The 26,779-nt window shown below is 34.6% G+C and overlaps 3 protein-coding genes across 6 annotated transcripts in view; 1 reads left to right on the top strand and 2 right to left on the bottom strand.

The window, feature by feature from the left end:
- Positions 1 to 376: 376 nt before the first annotated feature.
- On the bottom strand, positions 377 to 7,408 carry LOC144445191 (syntenin-1-like). 3 transcript variants are annotated; one of them, XM_078134734.1, is made up of 8 exons: positions 7,229 to 7,408; positions 5,630 to 5,723; positions 4,999 to 5,208; positions 4,364 to 4,528; positions 2,979 to 3,154; positions 1,966 to 2,137; positions 1,235 to 1,326; positions 377 to 864 (listed from the first exon to the last, which is right to left on the bottom strand). In XM_078134734.1, the coding sequence occupies exons 2-8, from the start codon at positions 5,678 to 5,680 to the stop codon at positions 810 to 812; spliced, it is 921 nt and encodes a 306-aa protein (XP_077990860.1). In that variant the 5' UTR covers positions 5,681 to 5,723; positions 7,229 to 7,408; the 3' UTR covers positions 377 to 809. The 3 variants fall into 3 exon arrangements, with proteins under 3 accessions (XP_077990860.1, XP_077990861.1, XP_077990862.1); XM_078134735.1 differs by lacking the exon at positions 7,229 to 7,408 and adding an exon at positions 6,271 to 6,493; XM_078134736.1 differs by lacking the exons at positions 5,630 to 5,723; positions 7,229 to 7,408 and adding an exon at positions 5,563 to 5,572.
- On the top strand, positions 6,814 to 12,313 carry LOC144445192 (proteasome subunit beta type-2-like). Of its 2 annotated transcripts, XM_078134738.1 has the most exons (7): positions 6,814 to 6,870; positions 7,478 to 7,689; positions 8,464 to 8,586; positions 9,213 to 9,283; positions 9,867 to 10,029; positions 10,703 to 10,752; positions 11,596 to 12,313. In XM_078134738.1, exons 2-7 carry the CDS (start codon positions 7,599 to 7,601, stop codon positions 11,707 to 11,709), a joined length of 612 nt encoding a protein of 203 aa, XP_077990864.1. In that variant the 5' UTR covers positions 6,814 to 6,870; positions 7,478 to 7,598; the 3' UTR covers positions 11,710 to 12,313. The 2 variants fall into 2 exon arrangements, with proteins under 2 accessions (XP_077990864.1, XP_077990863.1); XM_078134737.1 differs by lacking the exon at positions 6,814 to 6,870 and having other exon boundaries at positions 7,430 to 7,689.
- Positions 12,314 to 14,391: 2,078 nt separating this feature from the next.
- LOC144445557 (jouberin-like) overlaps positions 14,392 to 26,779 on the bottom strand; it is a 46,847-nt gene continuing 34,459 nt past the window's right edge. The window contains exons 24-29 of the mRNA XM_078135157.1: positions 20,450 to 20,534; positions 19,915 to 19,988; positions 19,085 to 19,319; positions 18,732 to 18,886; positions 18,132 to 18,220; positions 14,392 to 17,275 (exon numbers count right to left, since the gene is read on the bottom strand). Of these exons, the coding sequence (XP_077991283.1) occupies positions 17,041 to 17,275; positions 18,132 to 18,220; positions 18,732 to 18,886; positions 19,085 to 19,319; positions 19,915 to 19,988; positions 20,450 to 20,534 (873 nt within the window). The 3' untranslated portion in view covers positions 14,392 to 17,040. The remainder of the gene's footprint in view (positions 17,276 to 18,131; positions 18,221 to 18,731; positions 18,887 to 19,084; positions 19,320 to 19,914; positions 19,989 to 20,449; positions 20,535 to 26,779) is intronic.

Below are 26,779 nucleotides of genomic sequence, written 5' to 3' on the forward strand. Positions count from 1 at the left end.
ACAGCTACAATAGCCATGTCAGACAGACTAACAAGAAAGATTGCCTGGTTAATCAAGTAGTCACTACAGCTACAATAGCCATGTCAGACAGACTAACAAGAAAGTTTGCCTGGTTAATCAAGTAGTCACAACAGCTACAATAGCCATGTCAGACAGACTAACAAGAAAGTCTGCCTGACTAATCAAGTGGTTCACTACAGCTAAAATAGCCATGCCAGACAGACTAACAAGAAAGTCTAATCAAGTGATCCCTGTAGCTCAACTGTTCCGATTAAAAGAGTCAGTGAGGGAGTGTACACAACAAATATATTGAGGTGATCAAGCATTCTTCAGTCTTTTTTCTCCTTTTTTATCTTGACGGACACAAATATTATAATAATATTCAAAATTCAGTATTTATTTTTACACAAATACATCCCAAGTTCTATTACACTGAAGTGCACAAGTACCTACTGATGTAAATATTTATCTTTCAGTCACTGTGAGATAAATTCCTAATCATTTTTATGTGTATGAAAATAAGATTGTCCAATGGGTAAACTTGTACGTCAGAAGAAGACTGTAAATGAAAAAGAAGGGTTGATATCGTCTGTGGTTTTGTAGTTATAACCCTGGTTGCAGAATCTAAAGATATGTCAAGTCCTTGACAGTTTGGTCAGGAATAACTCTGTGTGAGGGTTGGTAAACTTTCCAGATTTCTGACATTTATACACCAGGAGTAACTGTACGTACGTACGTACGTACGTACGTACGTACGTGTATGTGTGTGTGTGTGTGTGTGTAAACTTGTCAGATTTCTGACATTTAGATTAGACATCAGGAATTGAATGATCCATATTCTTCTTTACAAGAGATCCACCAATGCTGTAATAAATTAAAAGAAATATTTCATTTAAAGCCTGATTGTTTTCACAAATATTGACATAAATTAATTTATTAATTCCTAGAGAGTGTAGACTTTTTGAAACATTGAAAATGACTGAATACAGATGAACTTCAAAATATGTGTGAATTCATAAACTTTCATTTTAAAGTTTACATTTTAACAAGATTTGCTATCAAACTATGTTTTTGTTTTTTTAAATCTTTACCTACATATATAAAATAAACACACTCACTACTAAGATAACAGCATAAATAAACTTTTTCTAAACTGGTACCATCTCTATTTTCTGATTATTCAATAACAACATATTCAGTAATGTTATTTGAAAACGTCAAGTCTTAAACTTACCTCTTCATGATGTGTTCATAGATAAACTTAGGAATAATAGTAAGGGTCACTGTTTGTCCAACTGCTGCTATGATATCAGCTATCTCTGAATCCTATAAAAAAAAATACAGACGTAATTCAATAATAATAATAATAAAGTGTATTCAAATTAAATGCACCAGTTCTGTGAAGAGCTCCAGGTGTAGACACAGAACTACTTACAAAATGAAAGGATACAGAGAAACAATTTGAAAACATGGAAGGATGTAGAGAGAAGTGTGTAAGTGAGGGAGAGTTAAGATTGAAAGAGGTAAGTTTTAAGGGCAGAACAGAAAGAAGACTTAAAGTGACTGACATATAGTAACTGCAAAGTCTGAAAATACGGAATTATTAACTTAAGGCAGAGTGGAGAGAAAACTTACAGTGACTGACATAGAGTAACTGCCAAGTCTGAAAATACGGAATTATTAACTTAAGGCAGAGTGGAAAGAAAACTTAGAGTGACTGACATATAATAACTGTCAATTCTCTGAAAATTGATAAAATATGATAACATACTCCTGTTTCATCTCAAGTATGATTGGCACAGCTGACTGAAATGGTCAATGCAGGGCCTGAAATTTTCCATTTTTTTACCACTAGTCCCAGACTAGTAACCCAATTTTTTTCACTGGCCCATGAAAAATATACAATTCCTATTTTTTATTCTATTATAGAGATAAAAAACCTATAGCATCTAATGAGAGCCATACCTTCAATCCGACAACATTTTGACCATTAACTTCCAGCAACATGTGATCAATAAGAAGACCATTCCTAGCTGCTGAAGTGTCTTTAGCAATCTTAGTAATTTCACCATTCTTGTATACAAAGCCAATATGACCAGTGCTGTCTTTCTGAAGAGTAATTGTACGCTCAAATGGCCTGTAAGAAAAACAACACTCTTATTAACCTCCCATTGTAGTACACCCTGACGACCGTGATGACATTTGAAAATTTAGAATTCACTTCCAGAAAATTGTTTGACTTCAAGTAGAAATGTTCATCTCATTCATTGTTTTAACTTGCCTATCTTTACATGTATGTATTATAATATCTTACTATCTAACTTTATAAGCTTTCTTACTTTAGTGGAAATACTCAAAAATATAAACTGAATTAAATACAAATAGCTAGTAAGGAAAAATAAGAGGACATTTTTTTAGCCTGTCTTGCTTCACTAATCTGTTTTATCTCTAAATGAATGTATTGTGGTCTTCAAATGGATATTCATCTGTGTTGGTAACCATAGTATTCAATTTGAACTTTTGTTCCAAACACAACTTGAAAATTTATCTGAAACGTACAGTGGTCCGAACTGAGTGCTCAATTCAATCAGCCACCGACAACTCCTAGAGGTTTTTAGAAAATCACAAAAGAATATGTCCCCCTGTGACACTGTGTCACCCGATAACAGTAATTTAGGCCCAAAATACTATAAATTATAAATTTTATCACTCACTCTACTTGATGACTAATAATCAATGACTTGTCACAAGTCATGTAACCTTTGACCCCTGTGAGTACACACCTTGCATTCTGAGTGTGAATTCAAAACCCCGGCAACATAATCAAATGTCAAAAATATGGACACTTTTATAAAAAGTTGTGTATTTCTATACAAACATCTTCAACTATCGGTTCACATGCTGAGTAAAAATTGAAAGCTATGTACCTGTCTTGCAAGATAACAGGTGGAAGAAATTTGAAAAGCTATGTAACATACCTGTCTCTGACAGCAAACACAATTCTTTGAGGGTTACATTTTTTCAGATATTTCATAGTTTTGTCTGTATCCCAACCAGCAACATTCTCTCCATTGATTTGTAGAATCTGATCACCAAACCTCAACCCAGCCAAAGCTGCTGGTGAATTCTTATGAACAAATTGAATAAATACTCCCTGCAAAACAATAGGATTACAGTACTTTAATTACTATTATATTATAGCATTACCAATTCCAGTGAATTTTGTGACGTCATCGCCGTACATTATTACAGATAATGTACTCCGTTATTGGGCATCGCGGCCCTGGAACGAGCATAACAATACAAGCTTATTTGTTCTGTTTCTTCATACGACTAGGTATCTTTTCGAAATGTATGTTGTTACTTATGATTGTCATTTCCACTGTGTAAAAATACAACGCATTCATGAAACAAATTTGTGTTCACAGCAGTTCATTGAAGTGTATATGTGTGTGTACGTGTACGTACGTGTGTCGCTATGATTAGTATTCAGCTTCCGGGCCGAACATGGCAGACGATGTTCAGCGCTGTGTATATTATACGTTGTTTTGCATTTCTCGGTCTACAAATTCACTGGAATTGGCAAAACTATAAAATAATAACAATAATGTATGCCCTCCCAGTCCATAATGGACTCAAGCAAACTTTGCACTCCATAATGGGCTCGGCTGTCGCCTCGCCCATTATGTCGTTCAACGTTTGCTTGAGTCCATTATGGGCTGGGAGGGCGTACATTATTGTTTAAGTATATGTGAACAGAAAACAGCTGGTGAACATAATGGTTTGTCACATCTTGTCTGGTGACTTGTGAAGACAAGGCCCCTTAGGTCACTCGTTTTCCTTTGCTGAACAAAGAAAAATATTGGTGAATAATATCTAACTATGTCAATTTCAAGTTTACATATCCCGAGTCCTCCTTCTATCTACTCAACCTATTGTACAATATAAGATGAAAAGTCAATTCTGTATGAACCCCAACTCAGTGTCATTAAATTCTCTTTCTACCAGGGGGTATTGTTTGTCCACAAATAACTACAAGTTGGGAAAAACAGGGATTACAACACCACTGCAATACTGCATAAATGCATAGTAATCAGCAACATAGTTTGCATTGGATAACTGGAGGCATGGCCTGGGACCACACACCACTTGAAGACACTGTACTTCTTTTACAGGCAGTTCCTTTACAGGTGTGTTCGTTCAGCAAGCTACTAGTGACATCACCTACTTAGACCATGAGTGAAGAAAGACTCTGTGTTGTCAGAAGACACTTCCGTCAGTTTTGGTGAAAGGTCATGACCTGAATTGCATTATACTATGTCATGTGTGCATTCTAATAAAACCACCAAAACTAAACACTAACCTTGCTAATTGCCCTGACTCTGAGTCCAAGTTTACCTTCACCATCTTTACAACTGATGATTTCTCGTACTCCTCCTTTGACCTCAGCTCTCATTAGGCCAAGATTACTACTTCCTGTTATGGGTGCTACCATACCAGCACTCTGACGTACTGCTACAGCATGTGACTGAAATGGTAAAAATATCAAATAACATAACATTTAGATTTCATGTATTACATAATTCTTCTCGTAAATATGAGGATATGCTTAAATAATATTTCTAAAAAGTAAAATTTATGTCATACATAATATTTGTCTAAGTCTGTTTTTGTGCTGGGAATTGCTCTCAGCATTTTGTTTACACACACACACACACACACACACAATTCTACAGATTTCTATTTAAGTTTGGGACTATGTGGCTGGGCTCTCTTGAATGCTTGCCATTACGTCAATGTGAAATTACCAAGGCTTTCCATGTCAGTTCACCAAGTATCCATGAATGAGTCCCACAGGCCTGACACTGCACAGCACATGTGGGTTCTGTGTATAACTATATACTAACTTAACCATATCTTGTCTAACACATTCAAAATTAAAAATCTAACAACGCTATTCAGAATTTGTGAACTATAAAATGGTTGTTTATTATATACCTGTGGATTCTGAGCAACAACTGGCATATTCTGGGCCACAAATTCAGGTGTCAAGTTCAAGCCCATGTATTCTTCTAGAGAGGGATACAGTGAAGACTGCATAGCTGGTTGTTGTGGTTGGGCTACAGGGGCATAGGCTGGTGCTGCAGCTGGTGGATGCTGGCCTCCTGCAATCGCTGCTTGGGCAACATGTTGATGTTGGTGTTGAGCCTATGGAAACAACAACAATTTAAACAATTATAGATTTTATGTTTTTGAAATATAGTATATGCGTGTGTTTAAAATACAGAGGCTGTCCAATGTGCATGTCTTGGATTATGCTCACCCGAGACACCAAATCTCAGCTGAATTATTTGCTAACTATAGTTTGGAGAGATTGACTATTGCTGTCAACCAATCAAAAACAAACAACAACAAGTCCAAAAATGCTTAATTTCGAATAAAGACATTCTGAATTGTGGGAATTTTCACATTTGAAGATAGTAAACCAAGCATATTTTGAATGTGGACACAGGTTGCTATGATAAACCATTCTATCACCTTGTTCCTATTTTTACAACTTACCTTTGCCATCTGGTCAGGTTGGTATGATAAACCATTCTATTAATTTGTTCCTGTTTTTACAACTTACCTTTGCCATCTGGTCAACTTTCATATCTTCTAACGATGGGTAGAGAGACATCTTGATTTTCCTTTTAAGTGATTACACACAAAATATAAATATTCTGTAAAAGAAACACAAACCTGACTATTATTATGCTGCATTTGTGTCAATTGAACAAAACCAGAAATTGTGAAAGTTAACAATTAAAAAATGATCTTGCCATCAATTACACTGATAGTTAAAATAGTTCAAGACTTACAAAGTAAATGGTACAATTCTCAATAAATAAATGAAAGTTGCTATAAAGTGCTTGAATCAATATCACATAACTATCAAATACACATGACACAAAGAGTGATTACGGCCTGGCTTGGTGCTTCACTGTGTATATGACAAGGATCCCCCTGCCTGTTAGACTAAACATGATAACTATAAATTGCGACCTGATTCATTCACTTCAAAGTCCACAGCCGTAACGACCATAACTGAAACATTACAAAATATAACATTACAAAAGCATTACTGCGCGCTTTCAATATAAAGACATTCTAGCCTTGTTCACTTGCTGACACAATTTTGTGTAGTTGCAGAAAGGCATATGTCATGATGGACTTGAATAAGTTGGGCCACAACAGATGATTGTGGGAAACCTATTCAAACAAACCTACCATTTTTTTCTTTGGCGACTGACTTGTATATCAAACAGGTACATCAATTTTTAAACAAACCCTTGATGGCAAAAACAAGACAATCACATGGGCTAACTTCCATCAAGCACACGAATTATTTACTTGATTCCAAGAATTGCAGGTCTATGTAAAACCATGGATGTATTAGTGAGAAAACTAACGTTTAACACATTGTAGCATATGTATCATTTTCAATTGAGGGTTTTTGAAGGTAAACGAGTGTTGATCAGCTTATTCATACACAGTATACAGTCATAGGCATGAGATAGGTACTGCCCTATGAAATCTACACAGTGACTCATCATCATGAACTGCCTATTCAAACAAATCATGTGACTCGGAAAGGTTATTGAGAGGTCAAGGGGTTGATATGTCCAATAGTCACTTCCTAAATATTGAAGTTAGGCGTTCATTATTAACATTTCAATATGGTGACCGTGCACGTTATGATCACAGACTATGTTTCAATTAGTTTCATATACAATGCAGCTCCTTCTACCATCTACAGTCCCATACCGATGGACGAAATCCAGCCAGAGGAAAGACCAGACGCGCTATGCCTGACTAGTCGACTTCAAAGTAAAAGGAATTTACATTTCCTAGAAATTACTTCCTCACGACAGGAGACAAGACCAAGAGCCATTTACAAAATAATGCTTACATATTATACTAATTAAAACCACACTTCGGTCTCTTAACTCACTTTCAGTTTACAAAATCCAACTGAAGAAAGACACCAGTTCACACAATTTGACATAATAACTTGATATGTTTTCTTCGCGATGGATGACCTTTTTGACATGACATGACAGTGTGTTGTTTATTCAATTATTTCGGGCCGCCTCAACCGGTCTGACTTATTGAACACGTTTTCAAAGTGGCTAAACAAATTCATGACACAATAATGAATATGCAGTACTGTAATTCCCAAACTTACCGTATTAAAATACTCCGAAACTTCGGGACAGTGTGAATATTGCTGCGGCTGTGAGTTCAGTATGGCGCTAGGGTTTTAGCTTTTTAAGGGTATCCCATACGTCATATATGGTCACAAGATGTATGACGTCGTCGAATTAAAAATAGAAGAAAGCTGTGTATTTCCGTCAAAATTTAAATTCAATACCAGAATATATCTTTTGTGTGATATGAAATTATATTTATGTGAAACAACCAAGGAAAACTTTAGTTTCAAAAACAGATATATGAAAAACCTGTGACATCTCGCGTGATTATCCGTTACCGGAAAGACACACAGACTTTAGCGGAAGTTGATAACTAACTTTAGTTTCTGCAGAACTGCTAAAACCATGGAGTGTTTGATAGGTATCCAAGGGCCAGATTTTGTCCTAGTTGCTGCAGACACTGTGTCTGCACGCAGTGTACTTGTTTACAAGACAGGTAAGTGAATCTATTTTCAAGCAAATCGATAAAAAATTCTGCATCTTGGATTCGCATTCACGATATCGTTACTGGCATGGTGTTTTGTGACTTGCAATTTTAGTACACACGTGTAGTATAGCTATGTTCAACTCTGTAAATGCATTGTTTATATCATAAAATGTGTATGCTAACCCAACCTGGCTAAGCTCATTATCACAAACGAATAAAATAAACGTGAGTACTCCGACTACTCGCACAGAAGCAGAAGGTGGTGAAATGAAGTGGTTTGTTTTTAAAAGTGATGTAGATGCCAAGTTCCAATCACAGGGTTGTCGTCATTCCAAATTCATAAAAAAGTGACAGCGTTGTATTTTATAAATACCACCATACGATTAGTGACATTGAACATAGCTTTGATGTATTCAAAACGTTTTCAAGATATTGTTTAATAATATACGTGTGTGTGTGTGTGTGTGTGTTTACATTTTATATTTAATCGCATACTCTGTCAGTAAGCAGGACTAACATATGCCCTACTACAAATGATTGTCAAATCAGTGAACAGAAGCAGTAAGATTGTCAAAGTGGTACCTCGGTAATAGTATACCTCAGTGATATCTTACTTTGCACTATATCGTACCTTATCGCAGTGTTTTTTAACAGTCAATTCCACATTCTTTCCAACAATTAACAACAGTTGCTCATTAAACTGTTCATCTGAAAGCCGAAATGCAATAGATGTGAATGATGATTCACAATGTGAATTTGTTAATATATTTTATTATTTTTCAGACTCGGACAAAATGTTCAAATTAAGTGATAATCTTCTGTTGTGTTGTGTTGGTGATGCTGGAGATACCGTACAGTTTGCAGAATATATTCAGAAAAATATTCAACTTTATAAAATGAGAAATGGTAAGTGTTTGATGTATAGTGAGATAAGGAATAAGGCAATAATCAGTGTGCCCTCTAACAATAGCAAAATTTTGTTATTGTGGGTCAAAATGAGAAAAACCGGCATTTCTTGTGAGTCACCACATAGTAAGAGATAGGTGAACACCAAATTTAGAAATTGTGTATGTCAGTGGTGCATCAAATTGGCTTAGAGGGCACACTAGTCACCACATAGTAAGAGATAGGAGAAAACAAATTTTAATGCGACACTAGAAATTGTGTGCATCAGTGCCAGCAGTACGCAAAATTTGCTTAGAGGGCACACTAGTAATAATCCATCACATTTGTTAGCCAGCACACTTTTGTGTTGATAATCTTTATGGCCTTGATATGGGTTGTGCAGACCAAGGTTGTACAGTGGAAGGGCCTGACTTTAGGAGGGTCCATAATCTGTACTACCGAGGTCCACAATACCCATATATGGGCCATAAAAGTTTTATCATACGCCCCATGTAGTGGCATGGAAACATCATTTAAATCACACATAACCACATAAATTGATAGTGAAAATTATTTTATGCTCAAAAACGTAATTTAAAAGATATCAAGAAAAATTTAAAATGTAATATTCATATGTCATCACACAGGTTATGAATTGTCACCCCATGCAGCAGCCAACTTTACAAGATCTAATCTAGCATACTACCTAAGAAGTAGGGTAAGTAGAATGTTACATGATTTAATTACTGAATCTACTATTTATCAAGTTTTTAATGCAGATGAAAGTGGACAGAGATCCATAACCCGACAAAATACATGCATGCATGCACACACGCACGCACGCAAGCACACAAACACACACACACACACACACACACACACACACACACACACACACACACACACACACACACACACACACACACAAACTTTTACTAGCGTTATCCGTCAACCTTATGGTGCAAGGTTCAGAAATCTGTTCATGGTTTACAAGATTTCTGCATTCACACACTAAACCTACATTTACCATACAAGGTGTTGTATCACTATCAGTGCAAAATATTTTACAAAATGACTTCTCTTTGTTACCAAGGTTTTCAAACCTTAGTGACAATGCAATGCTGTCAGAACTAAAGACACAGCTGTCATTTATTTATTTACAGACACCATATATGGTCAATATGCTAATGACATATCTTATATTTACAGACGCCATATATGGTCAATATGCTAATGACATATCTTATATTTACAGACGCCATATATGGTCAATATGCTAATGACATATCTTATATTTACAGACGCCATATATGGTCAATATGCTACAAGCAGGTTATGATGAAAAGAGTGGGCCATCACTCTACTACATGGACTACCTAGCATCCCTAAATAAAATACCTTATGGAGCACATGGTTATGGGTCTTTCTTCACACTCAGTGTTATGGATAGGTACTACAAGAAAGGTAAGAATTGGCATTTTTTAATTCCCATCATAATGGTATACGAATGTCTGTCCTACACTGTGTGCGTATATTTTTTAGTTCCCATCTAAAGTGGGAGGTAATGATATACCAATGTCTGTCCTACCCTGTGTGTGTTTATTCTCAGTATATCTCGGTTTGAATTTGTCAATCACTGGATTTCAGAGAAAGCATATAGAAGGCAACTGTACATTGTATGTAAACATAACCCCATAGTTGTGTATATTACCAGTGTGATTGCTTTTCAGTTAAGTATCTTGGAGTCATATTTGAAAGTAGGGATGGGATGGGGGTTGTGTGGGGGTGGGGGAGGAGGTAGTGATGTCATGGTGGAAGTTATGTATCTTGGGAGTGCGTTGTTCTTAATTAATGGTGCTGTTTTTGCATAGATGTGACAAATTAACATGGAGATCTGCTAACGAGTATTTAAAGTTTTAGTAGAAATAAAAGAATTAGTGATATGTACATGATACATGTGGTATACACCAATGAACAGCTAATCTTGAGTCTAATTGTTTCTGTTGAAGAGTGTCCAATACACAGATGAAGATTGAGATAGGAATGTAAGAAAACATACATAAATATCCTGGAATGATTTATAACAAACTAAGTCATACTTGTACTGAGTATTTTTGAACAATGGTTTTATTTTCAGATTTGACAAGAGAAGAGGCAGTACAGCTATTAGAAAAATGCATTGCTGAGGTATGTATATTGTGTGTAATCACTAAAACCAATCATATGTCATTACATTACACAAACCATTGCTTAAAGTGCCACAGTTTTAGATAACATTATAGTCCCTACAAATAACTAAAATCACTAATGTTTTGACTGATTCTTGTAAACTGCATTTTTTTGACATAATGTTTCCTTTGTATTCAAAAGGTACTCGCAGTATTCTACTTACTAAAGCATACTTTTCAATGTATCCCTCACTTTATTGTGTATATCTGTTTTCACTTTCAATGTATCACTCACTGTACTGTCACAGTGTATTACAGTTTTGACAGTATTCTACTTACTAAAGCATACTTTTCAATGTATCCCTCACTTTATTGTGTATATCTGTTTTCACTTTCAATGTATCACTCACTGTACTGTCACAGTGTATTACAGTTTTGACAGTATTCTACTTACTAAAGCATACTTTTCAATGTATCCCTCACTTTATTGTGTATATCTGTTTTCACTTTCAATGTATCACTCACTGTACTGTCACAGTGTATTTCAGTTTTGACAGTATTCTACTTATGGAAGGATACTTTTCAATGTACCCCTCACTTTATTGTGTATTTCAGTTTTCACTTTCAATGTATCACTCACTGTATTGTGTATATCACTTTCTTAATTCTTAAATGGGGCACAAGCTGTGTTTATTCATTTTTGACATAACTTTGTTGTGTGTTCAAAAAGGTACTCACAGTATTCCCTTTACTGAATGAAGCATACTTTCAGTTCATCACTATATATACATTGTATAATATATTTGCTATTTGCCGTTCATCACTATATCATGTATTTCTTTTCTTTTTTTTTCATTTTCAGATTCAGACCAGGTTTATTATCCGACTACCATCATTCACAGTCAGGATAGTTGACAAAGAAGGTATTCATGATATGCCCAGTGTACCAGCACAAACAGACCAACAGATGGCATGATGTGTTTACCATTAGTAACAGTATAACACTAGGGATATCTTTCAAGTTACAAACAAACCATGTTGTAAACCTTTACATATTACACATCTTAAATAATCAAGGGATTCTAACTATGATGTTTCTTATTTCATCCCATGAACTCTTTACTTTGACAGTTGTTAGTGCGCCCTCAAACTGTTGACCTGGTTAGCTACTGTGACTGACTCAATGCAGAATTTGGTGTCTCATTGTGTTTACTTGTTTTTAAGATGACAAGGCCCATTCCTTGTTATTCTGTGAGATTTCAACATCTCCTAAATGGTGTAGCTCCATTATTGCTTCTGAAGTTATGTCAAAATCCTTACGTTAAAGCACATTTCAACCACTTCAAAGTAGATTTTGATATCAGAGACAGCCATGTTTGACAAAACTATCTATCATTATTCAATATTATACTTGATGGAAACAGTGTCTGATAAAAATACTGTCTGGAGTTGGACCACATCCTTGTAATGCATCATTTAAACCATCTTAATTATTTCATATTAATTGTTATGGTCTCTTTTTTGTTGAAAATATTTTGTATGTATGACTTCAGAACCTTAAAGTGATGAAAATGTGTAGTAGTAACTAAATAGATTTAAATAAATAAAACATCACTTTCAACAAAACTTGTATATTGTATGTCTTCTCTTCATTAACAATGCACATTTTTTTCTGTGTAAGAATGAATGTTCATGAACTCTGGGTTTATTGTTATTTGAAAATTTCTACTCACAATCAAAATGTTTCTTGGAAGCAAATCCCAAAGTATTCATCTGTGTCATCCGTTGTTTCTAACAATGGCATTTCCCTTCCTATGCTGATAGGTGGCGCACTTCTCATAGCATAAATAGGCTAAATTTAGGCCTATACATCAGTACCTTTCTTCACACTGTGTCAATAACGGCTTTAAACACTGTTGTCAAGTGTACTTCATTATGTCAACTATACCGAAGCGTCAGTGGGATGGAAAATTGATGAAGATACAGTCAATTGGTTTAACAGTAGAGCTAATAACCCTCTAGTACTTGTGGCACAGATGCAAGAGAAATACACAGTCCTGACTAAGTACGAGCCTCATTCGTTCCAACATGCAGAATTCCGGCAACTATGACCTTTCATATTTTCCAAATGCATAAGACACTCAATTCAGGCATTTGTCCAGTTCTCAAGGCTTTGGAAACACTTGGTTCACCAGATTTCAACCCCCATATTGGTGATTACTTGCACTTTAGTGTGCACACACTAGTGATATTATGATGTACTGGTGATTACTTGCACTTTAGTGTGCACACACTAGTGGTATAATGACATACATACTGGTGATTATTAGCTTTATAGTGCACACACACTAGTTGTGTTATGACATACCTCCTGGTGATTACCTGCACTGTAGTGTGCACATACTAGTGGTATTATGACATACATACTGGTGATTAATTACCCTGTAATGTGCACCCACAAGTGGTAATATGACAGTGTGTGCAAGTTTCCTGATTAACATCAGACATTGAAATGAGAATTCTGAACAAATGTTTGTGTTTCTTATCTTTATGTTTATTCAGTGAAATATTTACAGCATTTAACTATTTTTTTCTCAATATAAAAATAAAAGATTTTTTTGCATTAAGTTCAGTAATTAGTATATTTCTAGTACTTGCTAAATAGTCTATGTTATACATTTAGTGCCTGCTAAGTAGTCTCTGTTCATCTTGACTTGTCAATGAATGGTATAGACTGTTCCATCGCTCCCTAGAATGTATATTGAAGCCCACCCCTTGCGGTTGGAAGATGGTCTATGTTATACATTTAGTGCCTGCTAAGTAGTCTCTGTTCATCTTGACTTGTCAATGAATGGTTCCATCGCTCCCTAGAATGTATATTGAAGCCCACCCCTTGCAGTTGGAAGATGGTCTATGTTATACATTTAGTGCCTGCTAAGTAGTCTGTGTTATACATTTAGTGCCTGCTAAGTAGTCTGTTCACCTTGACTTGTCAATGAATGGTATAGACTGTTCCACCACTCCCTAGAATGTATATCGAAGCCCACCCCTTGCGGTTGGAAGATGGTCTATGTTATACATTTAACGCCTAAGTAGTCCATTTGTAGTTATTCTCTAAGAGTTGTCCATCATCATCATCATCGCCGTCGTCGTCGTCATATCATCATCATCATCATCATAATATAAATACATGGAACACAAGAAATATCTAGTTTTCTTCTACTTTTTAACATGCAACGTTTAGTTATTGATTATGAAACCCAAATCTACAATAATCATGCAAATACCAATAATGATTATGCTTTTATTCTTGTAAAACATAAAAAAAAAGATAGAAATAAAGAAACTAAAACAGAAACTTTACGAAGTTTGGAAAGTAAGACATATAAACTGGAATGTTGAGAAATAAAATATTACAGAAGTCTGGACTAAATATTACAAATTTCAGGTAACAAGTTTCAATTTGGTTTTCAGAACAAAAGTTTAGTAGTTGTACTGTATCACAACAATTAAAGTGGCCATATGAAAGAGGATTGGGTATTTATTTTGGATTTTTAATTCATAAAAGTTTCAAATTTGTGTGTGCGAATTTAAACATGTATTTTAGCAGCAAAACAAAACAGAAAAACTGGTTTACAGAATCAAAATAAAAATTTGTAAATAGTATATAAAGCTGACAACATTAAGTTATATAATTCTAAGTATGTATATTTAATAAATTATCAAACATAATTTAAATAGAAAGTAAACAACAGAATATATTAGCATATTACAAACTATTTTACATTAAATCAAACCAAATCTATACAGGCTACTTACTATAGATCACAACACCTGTACAAATATACACATTAAAATTTAGAGTTTTAGGAATAATATACAATATTATACATTGTACAGTTATCTGTTTGTCTACTGCGATAGAATGCACTGGGAGAGAGAGAGGGGCAACACTTTCTATATCAGCCCTGTCCCACTGTCCTTATATGGAATATGGTAGAGTCAAAGGTCAGTGTACATGTAGTGCAATAGAATGTATTCACAGAGGGACAATATTTGCCATATCCACCCTGTCCCACTGTCCTTATATGGAATATGGTAGAGTCAAAGGTCAGTGTACATGGAGTGCAATAGAATGTATTCACAGAGGGACAATATTTGCCATATCCACCCTGTCTCACTGTCCTAATATGTAATATGGTCTGTGTAGTGCTTTGCAATAGAATGTATTCACAGAGCGGCAATATTTGCTATATGCACCCAGTCTCAGTCCTAATATGGAATAGTCACATGTCTGTGTAGTGCAAACCAACAGAATACATAGAGGGGCAATATTTTTCTTATTCAGTCTGTCCTACACTCCAAATATGGAATGTGATGTCAAGATGTGTGTATGTTGTGCAATGGAATGGTATGCATTTATGGAAGGCAAATATTTTTCGAGTTCACCCTGTCTCACAGTCGTAATATGGAATGCGGTATGTATGTGACATGCAATGGAATACAATACATTTTCTATATCCACCCTGTCATACAGTCCAAATAAGGAATGTGGTACAAATTCATGTGCTCCATGAACAGTCTAAAATGTTTGTAAAAGGGCAATATATTCCTTATTGTCAAATATAAGAAGTATGGAGCATGTCATATCATTATCAAGCTTCTTGTCCTGTCATAATATGCTAAATCTCAAGAATAAGATACATTTTTTGTATGTCAATATTTTTCTTATTACCGTAGCACATTACAAAGAATATGACAAAATCGTTGTCGTCTGCAGATATCATACACATCTCGAGGACGTCTCCAGAGCAAACACTCCGTTTAAGCTTGTCATGCTTCATAAACCACAACACCTACATCTACAGTATTCTGGACTAAGGTCAGAGGTCAGAGTTGAATATATTACAGAAAAAAGACTTCATAACTTAAGAATCAACTCGTGAAATTATATTTAAAAAAAAGCTTGTCTAATACTTCCCCAGAAATGAACACATTTATCCCACGATTTAATCATGTTTATTTAGGGTTAAGTAATGTAAAGATGTGCAATGTAATATTAATGATATACACAAAATTTTACAAAAATATACAAAATTCGCCAGGTACTACAATCTTAATTTTTTCCGATTTTTGAAATTTTAAATTTAGCACCCATTATTAAGATAAGGCAATTGGAGCATGTGAAATCACTGATTGGGTAATTATAACACCTGCATTTCAGAGTTTATATTTACTTCCTTTTTGCTAATGGTTATCTGTGTTTTACTACTGTAACAATAAACACAATGCTACTAACTTAGTCTACATTTACATTAGTAACAAATATATGTACATACATGAGTTAATGTTGATTGGTCATGAAATTGAATGGTCAAATTTTTGTTTGATTTTTGCATTAATTTTGTGCAAACTTACTTAACAAGTATTTTAATGTACATTAATAGGTACATATTTTTTCATATTTTTCATTATTATATCTGTACATTCAGCCATCTCTACTAAAAAGTACCACGGCTGTCTGGAGTGCAGCCATCTCTACTCAAAGTACCACGACTGTCAGGAGTAGTCAACATACTTGTATACGTCCAAAATGACTGAATTGGTGAATGTCAGCATGTTACAAGAATACAGTCCTGTGGTTATCAAATAAATCTCTCTTTAATTTTTGTGCACATTTCTATAAAAAATCGTAACCATGTAATTCACTTCCATGATGTACTCTCACAAGACTGAATACTCACTGTCACAAAACCTAATAAAGTAAGTGTTTGTAGCAATAGATAGTTACAGCATTGTGTTAATCACTGAGAGTACATCACAGAAATTAGTGAATTACATTTACAGTGACATTTTCTGATTCCATAGCTATAAAGCTACTTTGACCAAGTCAATGTAAACTACTGACAGTACAGCAACGCCAGTGGACTGAGTGGAGCGAGTCGAAAGAAATCTTGTCTCCGATTATATGATGCGGGGTACAATCCTTTCTACAGGTTAGGTTGATATATTAACACCAAGCCTGTAGTGTTACAATGAAACCAACTGTTCAGTATGGGACTTAGTATTATTGTACATGCACTCCTGACAACAGTGATACTGTATTTGAATATCAACACTTGTACAGCCTCTGTACAATCTCTTTATATCTTACAAAGTCTGTAAGTACTGGTCAATGTATGTAATGTGTTGAAAGTATCATTTAAACCCTGAAGTTTTACAGTATATACAAGGTAAGCAAACTTGAGGAAGTGTCCTCTTGGCAAGACATCTTAACCATTATTAGAGTTGTTCATATTCTAATCTTCTATACTGTTCTTTCAACATGTTTTGTTTTGGTCTTTCTCTTTCCCCCTTTCTTTTCTGTATCAGTTGTTATCTGGGTGCCACCATCATCTTCATCTTCTAGTAAACTTTCCCTTGATCCGTGTTTTTTAGGTTTTGTTCTTGGTCTTCTTGGTGTATCAGCATCAGTGGTGATGTCTCCAGCTGCTGCTGCCGTTGCTGCCTTGGAAAGTTGTTTCTTTTTCTTCCTTCTTGCCCTGTTTGACAATAAATTTATCACATTTTAGTCAGAACATCTCCACGGTAGTAATTAACTTTTCAACAATACAACCCATAACACCAATTTGAAAGCAAAGCGTTTTCAATGTATCACAATCGTTTATAGCATCCATATCAAGTGTGAAAGTATACTGTTTCATTTGCTAATTGACCACATTAGAAAGGCCACATGCTAGGCTTGTAAATAAACCAAGTGAAAGAGTACACTGTTACACTTGATATGAATGCTATATACAAGTGTAGCACATAGAGAAATTGCTTTACTTCAGTGTTACTTGTTGTATATGGTCTACAAAGTTGAAATCCATAGTTTTTCCAGTAAATATTCCTTCTCATGAATAGATCCATTGGTTTGTTTTATACTAGGAATAATGGGATGAAGATGGAGATGAAACATAGACATAATTGTCAAAAATTGTGTAGTGTGTCATCTACTAAATTCAATGTAATCAGTCTTTTCCTACACAGTATCTACTGGTGATGTCATCCTTTTAAGTCTTCCTTCCTTTGATGCAAAATAAATCTATATTTTTTTAATACACTAAGCAGTTTCATTATCATATTATCATATACATGATTGATAAAGTGACTGGACGTAGGCAATAATTAGCATGAGATGGATTGGGCCTACTAAGGCAGCTCAGCAAAGCCTGAGCGAAACGTCTTGGCCAGAAACGCTTTGCTATTTATTGTATTTTTTTTTTTTAAATAGAAAGTGTCTTTTTTTATCTTTTTTTTTTTAATTTGAGAATTGGTTGGTGTTTTCTTGAACTAAGTAATCATAAATATAAAAGGAGGTAGAGACTGTAAAAACAGAATTAGAGTTCTACTTACGGTGCTGTTGGTATCTCTGATTCAGTCACTGTCTCATCAGCCCCAGACAAAACTTTGAATTCTCCACTCTTTGTGACTACAGCTGACATCTAATAGGAAGAATACAGTAACAAGATTTACCATGTAAAACCTATACACTGATGTATCAGTCAGAATACAGTGAGAATGATGTTGGCTTGGTGTTTCACTCATGGGACATTACAGCTAAAATGATGTTGGCTTGGTGTTTCACTCATGGGACGTGATGTATTTCACACAAAGATAGATACATTTCAACTGTAGACTAACAATAACAGAGACACAATATACACAGCAGGATCCTTTGTCCAATCACATTACAAGGAATATATTGAACAAGATTTAACATGTAAACCTACACACTGATGTAGTGGTCAGAATAGCTGCTTTGTTTTATGTGAATGATGGGGAGAAGAGGGAAGTGAAACTCAGACTCAAAAAATTGTGTGTATAAACAGTTCGACTATTCTATGGTAAAATAGTACATATTGTCTGGTTATTATCATGGTATATATATACAGACCAGTAGTTATGTCTTGGGGTGTGTATTTTTGCATGACTTATCAAGAGTTATTTTTTTACCTGAGATTTTGTTTTAGCTTTGGTTCTTTTCTTTGGTTTAGGTTTATCATCTATTAGGTCATCACTTTCAGAGGGAGGGGCATACATTGATGGTTTCTCTATCACTTGTTCTATCTCATCCTGAAAGTTATCATTTCTACTGTCATCATTGTAATCTGGAAGAAAATATACACAAAGATAAATTAAAATTATGATGATGACGATGTCCTGATATAAAAAATCACAATCTGTACAAGTATCAAAGGATTAAAATTATAAATTTGTCATCCTGAAAATAGAAGTATCCCACTATTTCAACCCCCCCCCCCCCACCCCCCCTTACACTGTGATTTCATTTGCTTTCATCAACATACCTTCTGGAGTGACATAATTTGATGGAAAGTATCCCTGTTGACCATTGAGTGTTTCTCCCATCCACCAATTCTCACTATCTTGGTACAAGACAGTAATAAGATCTCCTCTGTTAAAGGTGAGTTCATCTGATCTCTGTGCCTGGTAATCATACATAGCAACAACTCTTCTATATCGGATATCTTTGAGAGGCTGCATAGGTGCATTGAATGTAAACTGTGCCTTGCCACCAGGTGTCTATACAGAGACAAATGACAATGATTAACATGTAGATGAAACAACCGAACAACATCATTCTTTCAAAGTCTTGATGTATGACATCACTGAGATATGTATCTGTATAGATGTATGTGTGTGTGTGTGTGTATGTACATGTCTATGTATGTATGTATGTATGTATGTATGTATGTATGTATGTATGTATGTATGTATGTATGTATGTATGTATGTATGTATGTATGTATGTATGTATGTATGTATGTATGTATGTATGTATGTATGTATGTATGTATGTATGTATGTATGTATGTATGTATGTATGTATGTATGTATGCGTGTGTGTGTATGTATGTATGTATGTATGTATGTATGTAGTACGTAAATACATACACAGGCATACACACGATATCAGTACACAGATATAAAGTCAGAGTTTCTACCTACTTATATCTTGCCTTTATTTTTTGTAAAAGAATATTAATTCGAAACATCAGATTATACTTATTGATCAAGATTGTTTGACTTGTTACTTTTGCACGCCTTGACATACACACATACATATATGTGAGGGCATCAGTAGATTTTTACATATTTCTGTGAATATAATACTTACTGTATTCATAGCAATATTTGGTCCTTTTCTCCATCCACCTGGGTAACCACCTGGTGTTCCTGAACGACCACTTGCTGCAGGGAATATTACAATATGCAAATACATTACAGGTGATACAAGTAGCTTTATGTATGATATTGTCACAATGCTAACTAATAGTTGTAGGTCAAGTCAGAGGTCATTAACTGAAAATAATCGGATGATGTATGTATGTATGTTATCATTTGTTTTTGATTTTGTTGTTCAGTGAGTGATAGTGGAAGGAGGCTAGCACTCACACAACAACAAAATCAAAAACAAATGACAACATACGAAGGAAAAAGAGGTAAATAAAGAAATTAAGCCGTATTCACCACATCAGATTTTCATCTACCCGGAGACTTCTCAGATCAACCAGTAAATTAACATGTTTTGTGATATCACATTTCACACTATGCAACACTTAACACTGCAAAGTTTAGTCTCTGATAATCAGTTACTGGGTGAAAAATTTTCTAGAAGGGAAAGAAGGTTTAGAGTAGCTGATGGTACATACCTGCATGGTATTGTTGTGCATATTGTGAGGCACCAGGTCCAACAGATGCATGGGGTGATAACATGGATGGAGCTGGACCCGGAAGCTGAATAATAACAAAGAAAGAAAGAGACAATCTTGTTAATTTGTATTACTATGGAAAACATGCTATCAGCATATTACGACAGAGACAAACACAAACTAAAACTACAGTTGTTGCATGTAGTAGATTATACAAGTGAGTGATTGTAATACCTTTGTTATCACCCTGTAATTAAGACAGTGTAAACACTTCAATGTGGTTCAACGTGTGGCCATGTGAGAGAAATTTGCTGTAAGAGATGTCACTCTACTGTGAGTGCAATCTACACATCAACGTCTGTTGACAGCTTATAGCAATATGTTACAATACAATTCATAGTTTGTGTCTGTATTTGATTGTTAACAAGTTGATTTTCCATTGTCATAATACAAATGACAATACCTGTAAATTTTCCATTGTTATAATACAAATAACAATACCTGTAAATTTTCCATTGTCATAATACAAATGACAATACCTGTAAATTTTCCATTATTATAATACATATGACAATAACTTTAATTTGCCATTGTTATAATACATATAACAAGCCTGTAATTTGCCATTATTATAATACAAATGACAATACCTGTAAATTTGCCATTATTATAATACATATAACAAGCCTGTAATTTGCCATTATTATAATACAAATGACAATAACTGTAATTTGCCATTGTTATAATACATATGACAATACCTGTAATTTGCCTAGTATTGATGAATCATGCTCTATAATTTGAAAATATCAGATCTAACAGACACAGAATTTGTACTTATTCTACAAATATATCCATTGCATACAAGTGCAGCAGTAATTGTACATTAATATGGTGTCATAATACAAATTCAGTGACATTTCACACAAAAATCAGTTGTGATGTTATAACACACGAAGAACACATTTTCATTTGAATGTGAAACTATGTGAATATACTTTAATATGAACATTACTACACATGATGAAGACAATGTCATTTGAATGAAGCACACAGAACAAATTGTCTTTGGTGCACACAGGGTGTTTGCTTTGGCATATGATGGGTGTTATTTGTTTACATCAAACAACATCAATTTGGGTGGTAGTCATAGTCTCAACAGAAACAAGGTACATATTTTTATTTGTGATTGTTAAAACATAGGACGAATGTATTTCATTTGGAACATTAAAATGCATAAAGTATTTTCATTTGAACAAAGCATACAGACGAATTGTCTTTGGTGCACACAGGGTGTTTGCTTTGGCACATGAAAGGTGTTATTTGTGTACATCAAAACCAACATGAATTTGTGTGGCACTTCTATATTAAAACTGAACAACAGAGAACAGTCATGATCAGATTTCAATCATAATACATCCACTTTTATTCTAAATCTGAGACCAGACCTTAGTTTCATTTCTGTCATACTCCACATAATAATGTCAGTTTTTATATAACACATTTCCACTCTGTGCTCAAAGCACTTTACGATTATTACCCCTGGCTCAGATCTATAGCGGCACAACGGCCCTTTGTACTTCCTCAACTCCCTGGGGAGCATACAATCTATTGCAGCCTTTTATAAACGCATAGGATTAAAGCATTCACATTGCAATGTCTATCAGGAAAAAAATAGACAGTGATGGAGCTTGAACCTGCAACCTGCAGATTCCAAGCCGGCCACTCTAACCTGTTACCCCATCCTGTTGTAATTTTTTTCAAAGAAGTGTCACAACAAGGTATCCAAAGGATGAAAACATAGATTCTGCAGTGAACAGGGTCTATGCTGAAACATACTGTGCAACTTCAAATATAAGGTGTATGCAAAGAGGAAGGAGAAACACGAAATGTCCTGCAAGCAAAGTTTTTAATTCACAAAATTAACAAATTCTCTTTTTCTGTTAACTGTTTAGTGGTGTTCAGTCAGTTAAACTTTCCACCCCTTACACCCTAATTTATTAGAATAACCCTTATACATTCCGAGAGTGGTTCAAACCACTGCACAAGCAGACAGGAGTGAGTAGCATGATTAGTCAATGATTAGTCAATGATCATGTGAGTGATTTCACACGACAAAAACAGGTTGTATACCTCTCCAACTTTTCTTGGTGTTCTGACGTTCTGAATGAAATGCTAGAATTCCAGTGGGAGTCAGCATCCAAATACCATATAGCCAAGTCCATTATATAGTTACAGCCATTCATTTACATGCCATATCATTACAAGCATTTAACATTACAATGCATTATCAAAATTGACAAACGGGAAAAAAAGAAAACAAAAATTTAGAAATGGCACAAGCATTAGCAGCAAATGAAAACTATTGCAAATGCAGAGTCAATACAGAGACTTGCTACAAATTATATTTTAAACATTTTAAACAAGCAAAGAAATAATTATATGAATAAAGCATTACATTTGTACTGCATTCAGGTTGTTAATTAATGGAGTCTTGCAAACTTAAAGCAGAATTCAAACATTTAATAGTTTGAGAATTAATGTTCAAGGACTCTGGGTTCATGCTTAGTAATGAAATTTCTACTCAGTGTTAAAAAATTTCTTGGAGCAAATCCCGAATTTTCACCAACATCTCATCAGCATTGTCAGCGGTGTACTACAAACAAATTGCCCATTGTAGGACACCTCTGATGATGATGACGAGATGTCAGCAAAGATTTGGGATTCACTTCCAAGAAATATTTTGACTCTGTGAGTAGAAATTTTCATTACTAGACTTAATAATTTCTTGACCAAATCATAAATATTGCTTATCATTGTTATACTTGTTATAACCTGTCTCCCAGCATTATGAGTGACTCCACTACATTGTTCTATCAACATCTGTAATAATATTTCAAAAATCATATTAAACTGGAAATGCCTCTAAGGGCTGCTCTTAAAATACCCAAAATGGTAAATTTAAGTATTAAAATAAAATCATCACAATGCGTGTACTTTTATTATGTGGTACATGTCGTATATTTACAAAATGACCTCACTTGAAAGAATTGCACATCCCCACATCAATGTTTTGTTTTGACAAATCACTTTCCCGCAACAAATAACATGATTTTTTAAAATGGCAACACAGACCTTGATGATAAAACAATGGATAAGTTTTGAAGTCATTCAAGGTATGAGTAGACAGGCTATATTTGATGGCGACACTGCATATTTATCACACATATAATGACTCATATGTAACTGTGCAACATCTCAGCAGTATTTATATAAATTACAGTCTTTCACCTCTAAGCTATTAGCATGCAGTTCATACACATCATGTATTAACATAGTGATAGTGGGTCATGTGAATAAAACACATGCAAGGTACATGTATTATGTGACAACATTTGCAGCAATTTGCAAAGTGGGTCAGGTGAATAAAACACATTCCTGATACATGTATAGGTGACTCATTTAAGAAATTTATATAAGGATAGCATTTGCAAAGAGTGTGTGTGTGTGTGGGGGGGGGGGGGGGGGGGGGGGGGGTGGGGGGTGGGGGTGAGGTGGGGGGTGGGGAGGGTTGTGTGTATGTGTCTGTGTGTGGTGTGTGTATGTATGTATGTATGTATGTATGTATGTATGTATGTATGTATGTATGTATGTATGTATGCATGTGTGTATGTATGTATGTATGTATGTGTGTGTATGTATGTATGTATGTATGTATGTATGTATGTATGTATGTATGTATGTATGTGTATGTATGTATGTGTGTGATGGGAGTGTGCAAGGTGTGCATATGTGTTGGGAGTGGGGTTGGGATAAGGGATGGAAATTCAAGTATAATGCATGGTAATATATACTTGCATCTTCAAGCCTTGGTGTCACTGTGTGTGTGGGATGTGGCTGGGGTGGGGTGGGGTGAGAAAATGGGTATTTAGTAGTACATGGTGATATATATCTGTACATGTGTGTGCATATGTGTGTGTGTGTGTGTGTATGTATATATTCCTGCATTTGCACTATCTGTGTATGTGTGTGAATGACAATACATGGAATATCACCAATTAACACTTTTACCCAAGGTCTTCGTTTACACAAATATATCTAATTCAAAATTCAAATGTTGGTTGGTTTTATAGGATGTTTAAAGACTAACAAATATACTTTTGTATATATACACACATGTATGTGTCTTTAAAATGCCTTGATGTCAATATTTTGACATATTTTCACAGACCTTACTTATACTTTACACAGATTTTTAGTTGTGGAATGATAAATTTTGCATGGTTTTTAAATTCATTTAACTTTTACTCTCTATCTTTCTGCAATGTATAAACTTTTGACTGATTGCAATTCACCTTATTGCATTAGTTAATACACACAACAAGTTTGCTACAATTTCCCTTTGCAATTATGGTAAACGGAGCTATACACATTTTTTTTACCACAATTCCATTTTACTGTTATTGATACACTTCCATGGCATAACTCCAGAATTGAGTGTATGTGTAGTTTTGACATGACAATGCTGAATTCACCACAGACAATGGAATGTGCTATAAAGCTGTATGAATATTAAGTAGTAGTACAGCAGGCTTAGTATTAACATGCATTTATTTGATGACTTGTGTTTTATAATATACCTTCAACTTGGACTCTGGTCGATGACGTTTTTCTGGACTCTGCTGTGAGTAGTGAGAAATAATTAGTATGAACAAGCCAGGGTTTTCTTGCCGGTTGGACTTTTATAATTAGTTTATATTATTTTGATCATTACAGTTCTTATACTACCAGCAACGCACCAAGCAATTTTATCATTACAGTTCTTATACTACCAGCAATGCACCAAGCAATTTATTTGATTAATTTATGCTATTAGCAAGTTAAAGATATTTAAGATAAGTGTTTCCACAGTATCACATAAAGTCAAAGCATCTATGTGTTCTCCACAGTATTATACAGTTAAAACATTTTGTAAAGTGGTATAATGCAACTCAGGGACCAATTTCCTGAAAATCAAAGTTACTCATTGACAAATTTCTCTTAAACTCTGCCATTATGTAAGCTTGTTTCTGGTTATTTTGGGGGAAAAAAATATGAAAGAAATGTGGGGTTCACCCTTCTTCTTTTCAAGCTAGGAAATTGACAATCTTTCTCCATAGATTTAACACAGTATTCCATTGCTATTTTGAATTCAAAAATATAACAAATAATTTTATTATCATTTTGACCTTCCTTTAAAAAGTCTGCATGGTGATAACTGATTTCTTATCTTGGTTTTAACTGAGGATGAGTTGGAGTTTTCTTGAACAATGTAAAACTAAAACTTTTAGTTTAGTAAAAGTCTTCTTTTATCTGAGTCAAACACTACAGTAATGGTGGTAAGTAGATAAAATCTGTCTGAATGTTCCAGGTGTTCTCCATCAATATTACAGTACAAGATATGACAATTTATACAAGTTATACCAGGTTTCCCTTATTTACTACTGTCTATATTTCCATATCTTGGTGAAATATTTTGAAGTTTTTTGATACTAAACTTGTTTTAGACTTACAGTTGGTTGAAAATCAAACTGTGGAGAACATTAAAGATGCACTTTTCTACGATAAAGCTTTAATAGGGTCATATGAAATAAAAGCCATAGGAAAGTCTCAACTACAACCAATGCACAACATATCTAGTATTTGCTTTCATCTGATCTGCAGTTTGAGTGGTGGACGTTTGAACAATTCTTTGGCAATATAGCTTGTCAGTTTATGTTTGTGTGTATGGAGAGATACAATCCATCAGAAGTACAATAGCCCACAGACTTGGCTATCAGAAACAGCTGGTTTGTTCTAGTTCTGGCAAATGGCATTGTTAAGCAGAATAACTAAGTCTGTGGACTTTTTCAAAAGCTTATTCATTGAGTGATAAGCCTCAGACTAGTCATCATCATCAAAGTAAGTTCGAACATCCACTACTCTACCATCAACATGAAAGCAAATGCTAGATTAGTTCTGCAATTTTAGTTTATTTCAGTAACTTAACTTATTTATAATTATACAGCCTATACAAGTCATTATAAGATGGAACATTTATTTAGAAATATCAGCACATAGAGAAAATTTTCAGAAATGATTTATAAAAAAGTTTAAACACTTTGCACCAGCAAGATAACACCATGTCTTTATTTTCATGCACATGATAGTCTGCTTATTCATGAACCTGCTTTACACATTAGAAGCCCTCTAACTTTGTGGAAGTGAACTCACAACATACACAGGACTATCCATCTAAGTACTTAAAATCTGATTTCTTGGATGTGAAATTAAACAAGATATTTTGGAAGT

The sequence above is a fragment of the Glandiceps talaboti genome, chromosome 14 (assembly GCF_964340395.1).
Source record: "Glandiceps talaboti chromosome 14, keGlaTala1.1, whole genome shotgun sequence".
NCBI classification, from domain to species: domain Eukaryota; kingdom Metazoa; phylum Hemichordata; class Enteropneusta; family Spengelidae; genus Glandiceps; species Glandiceps talaboti.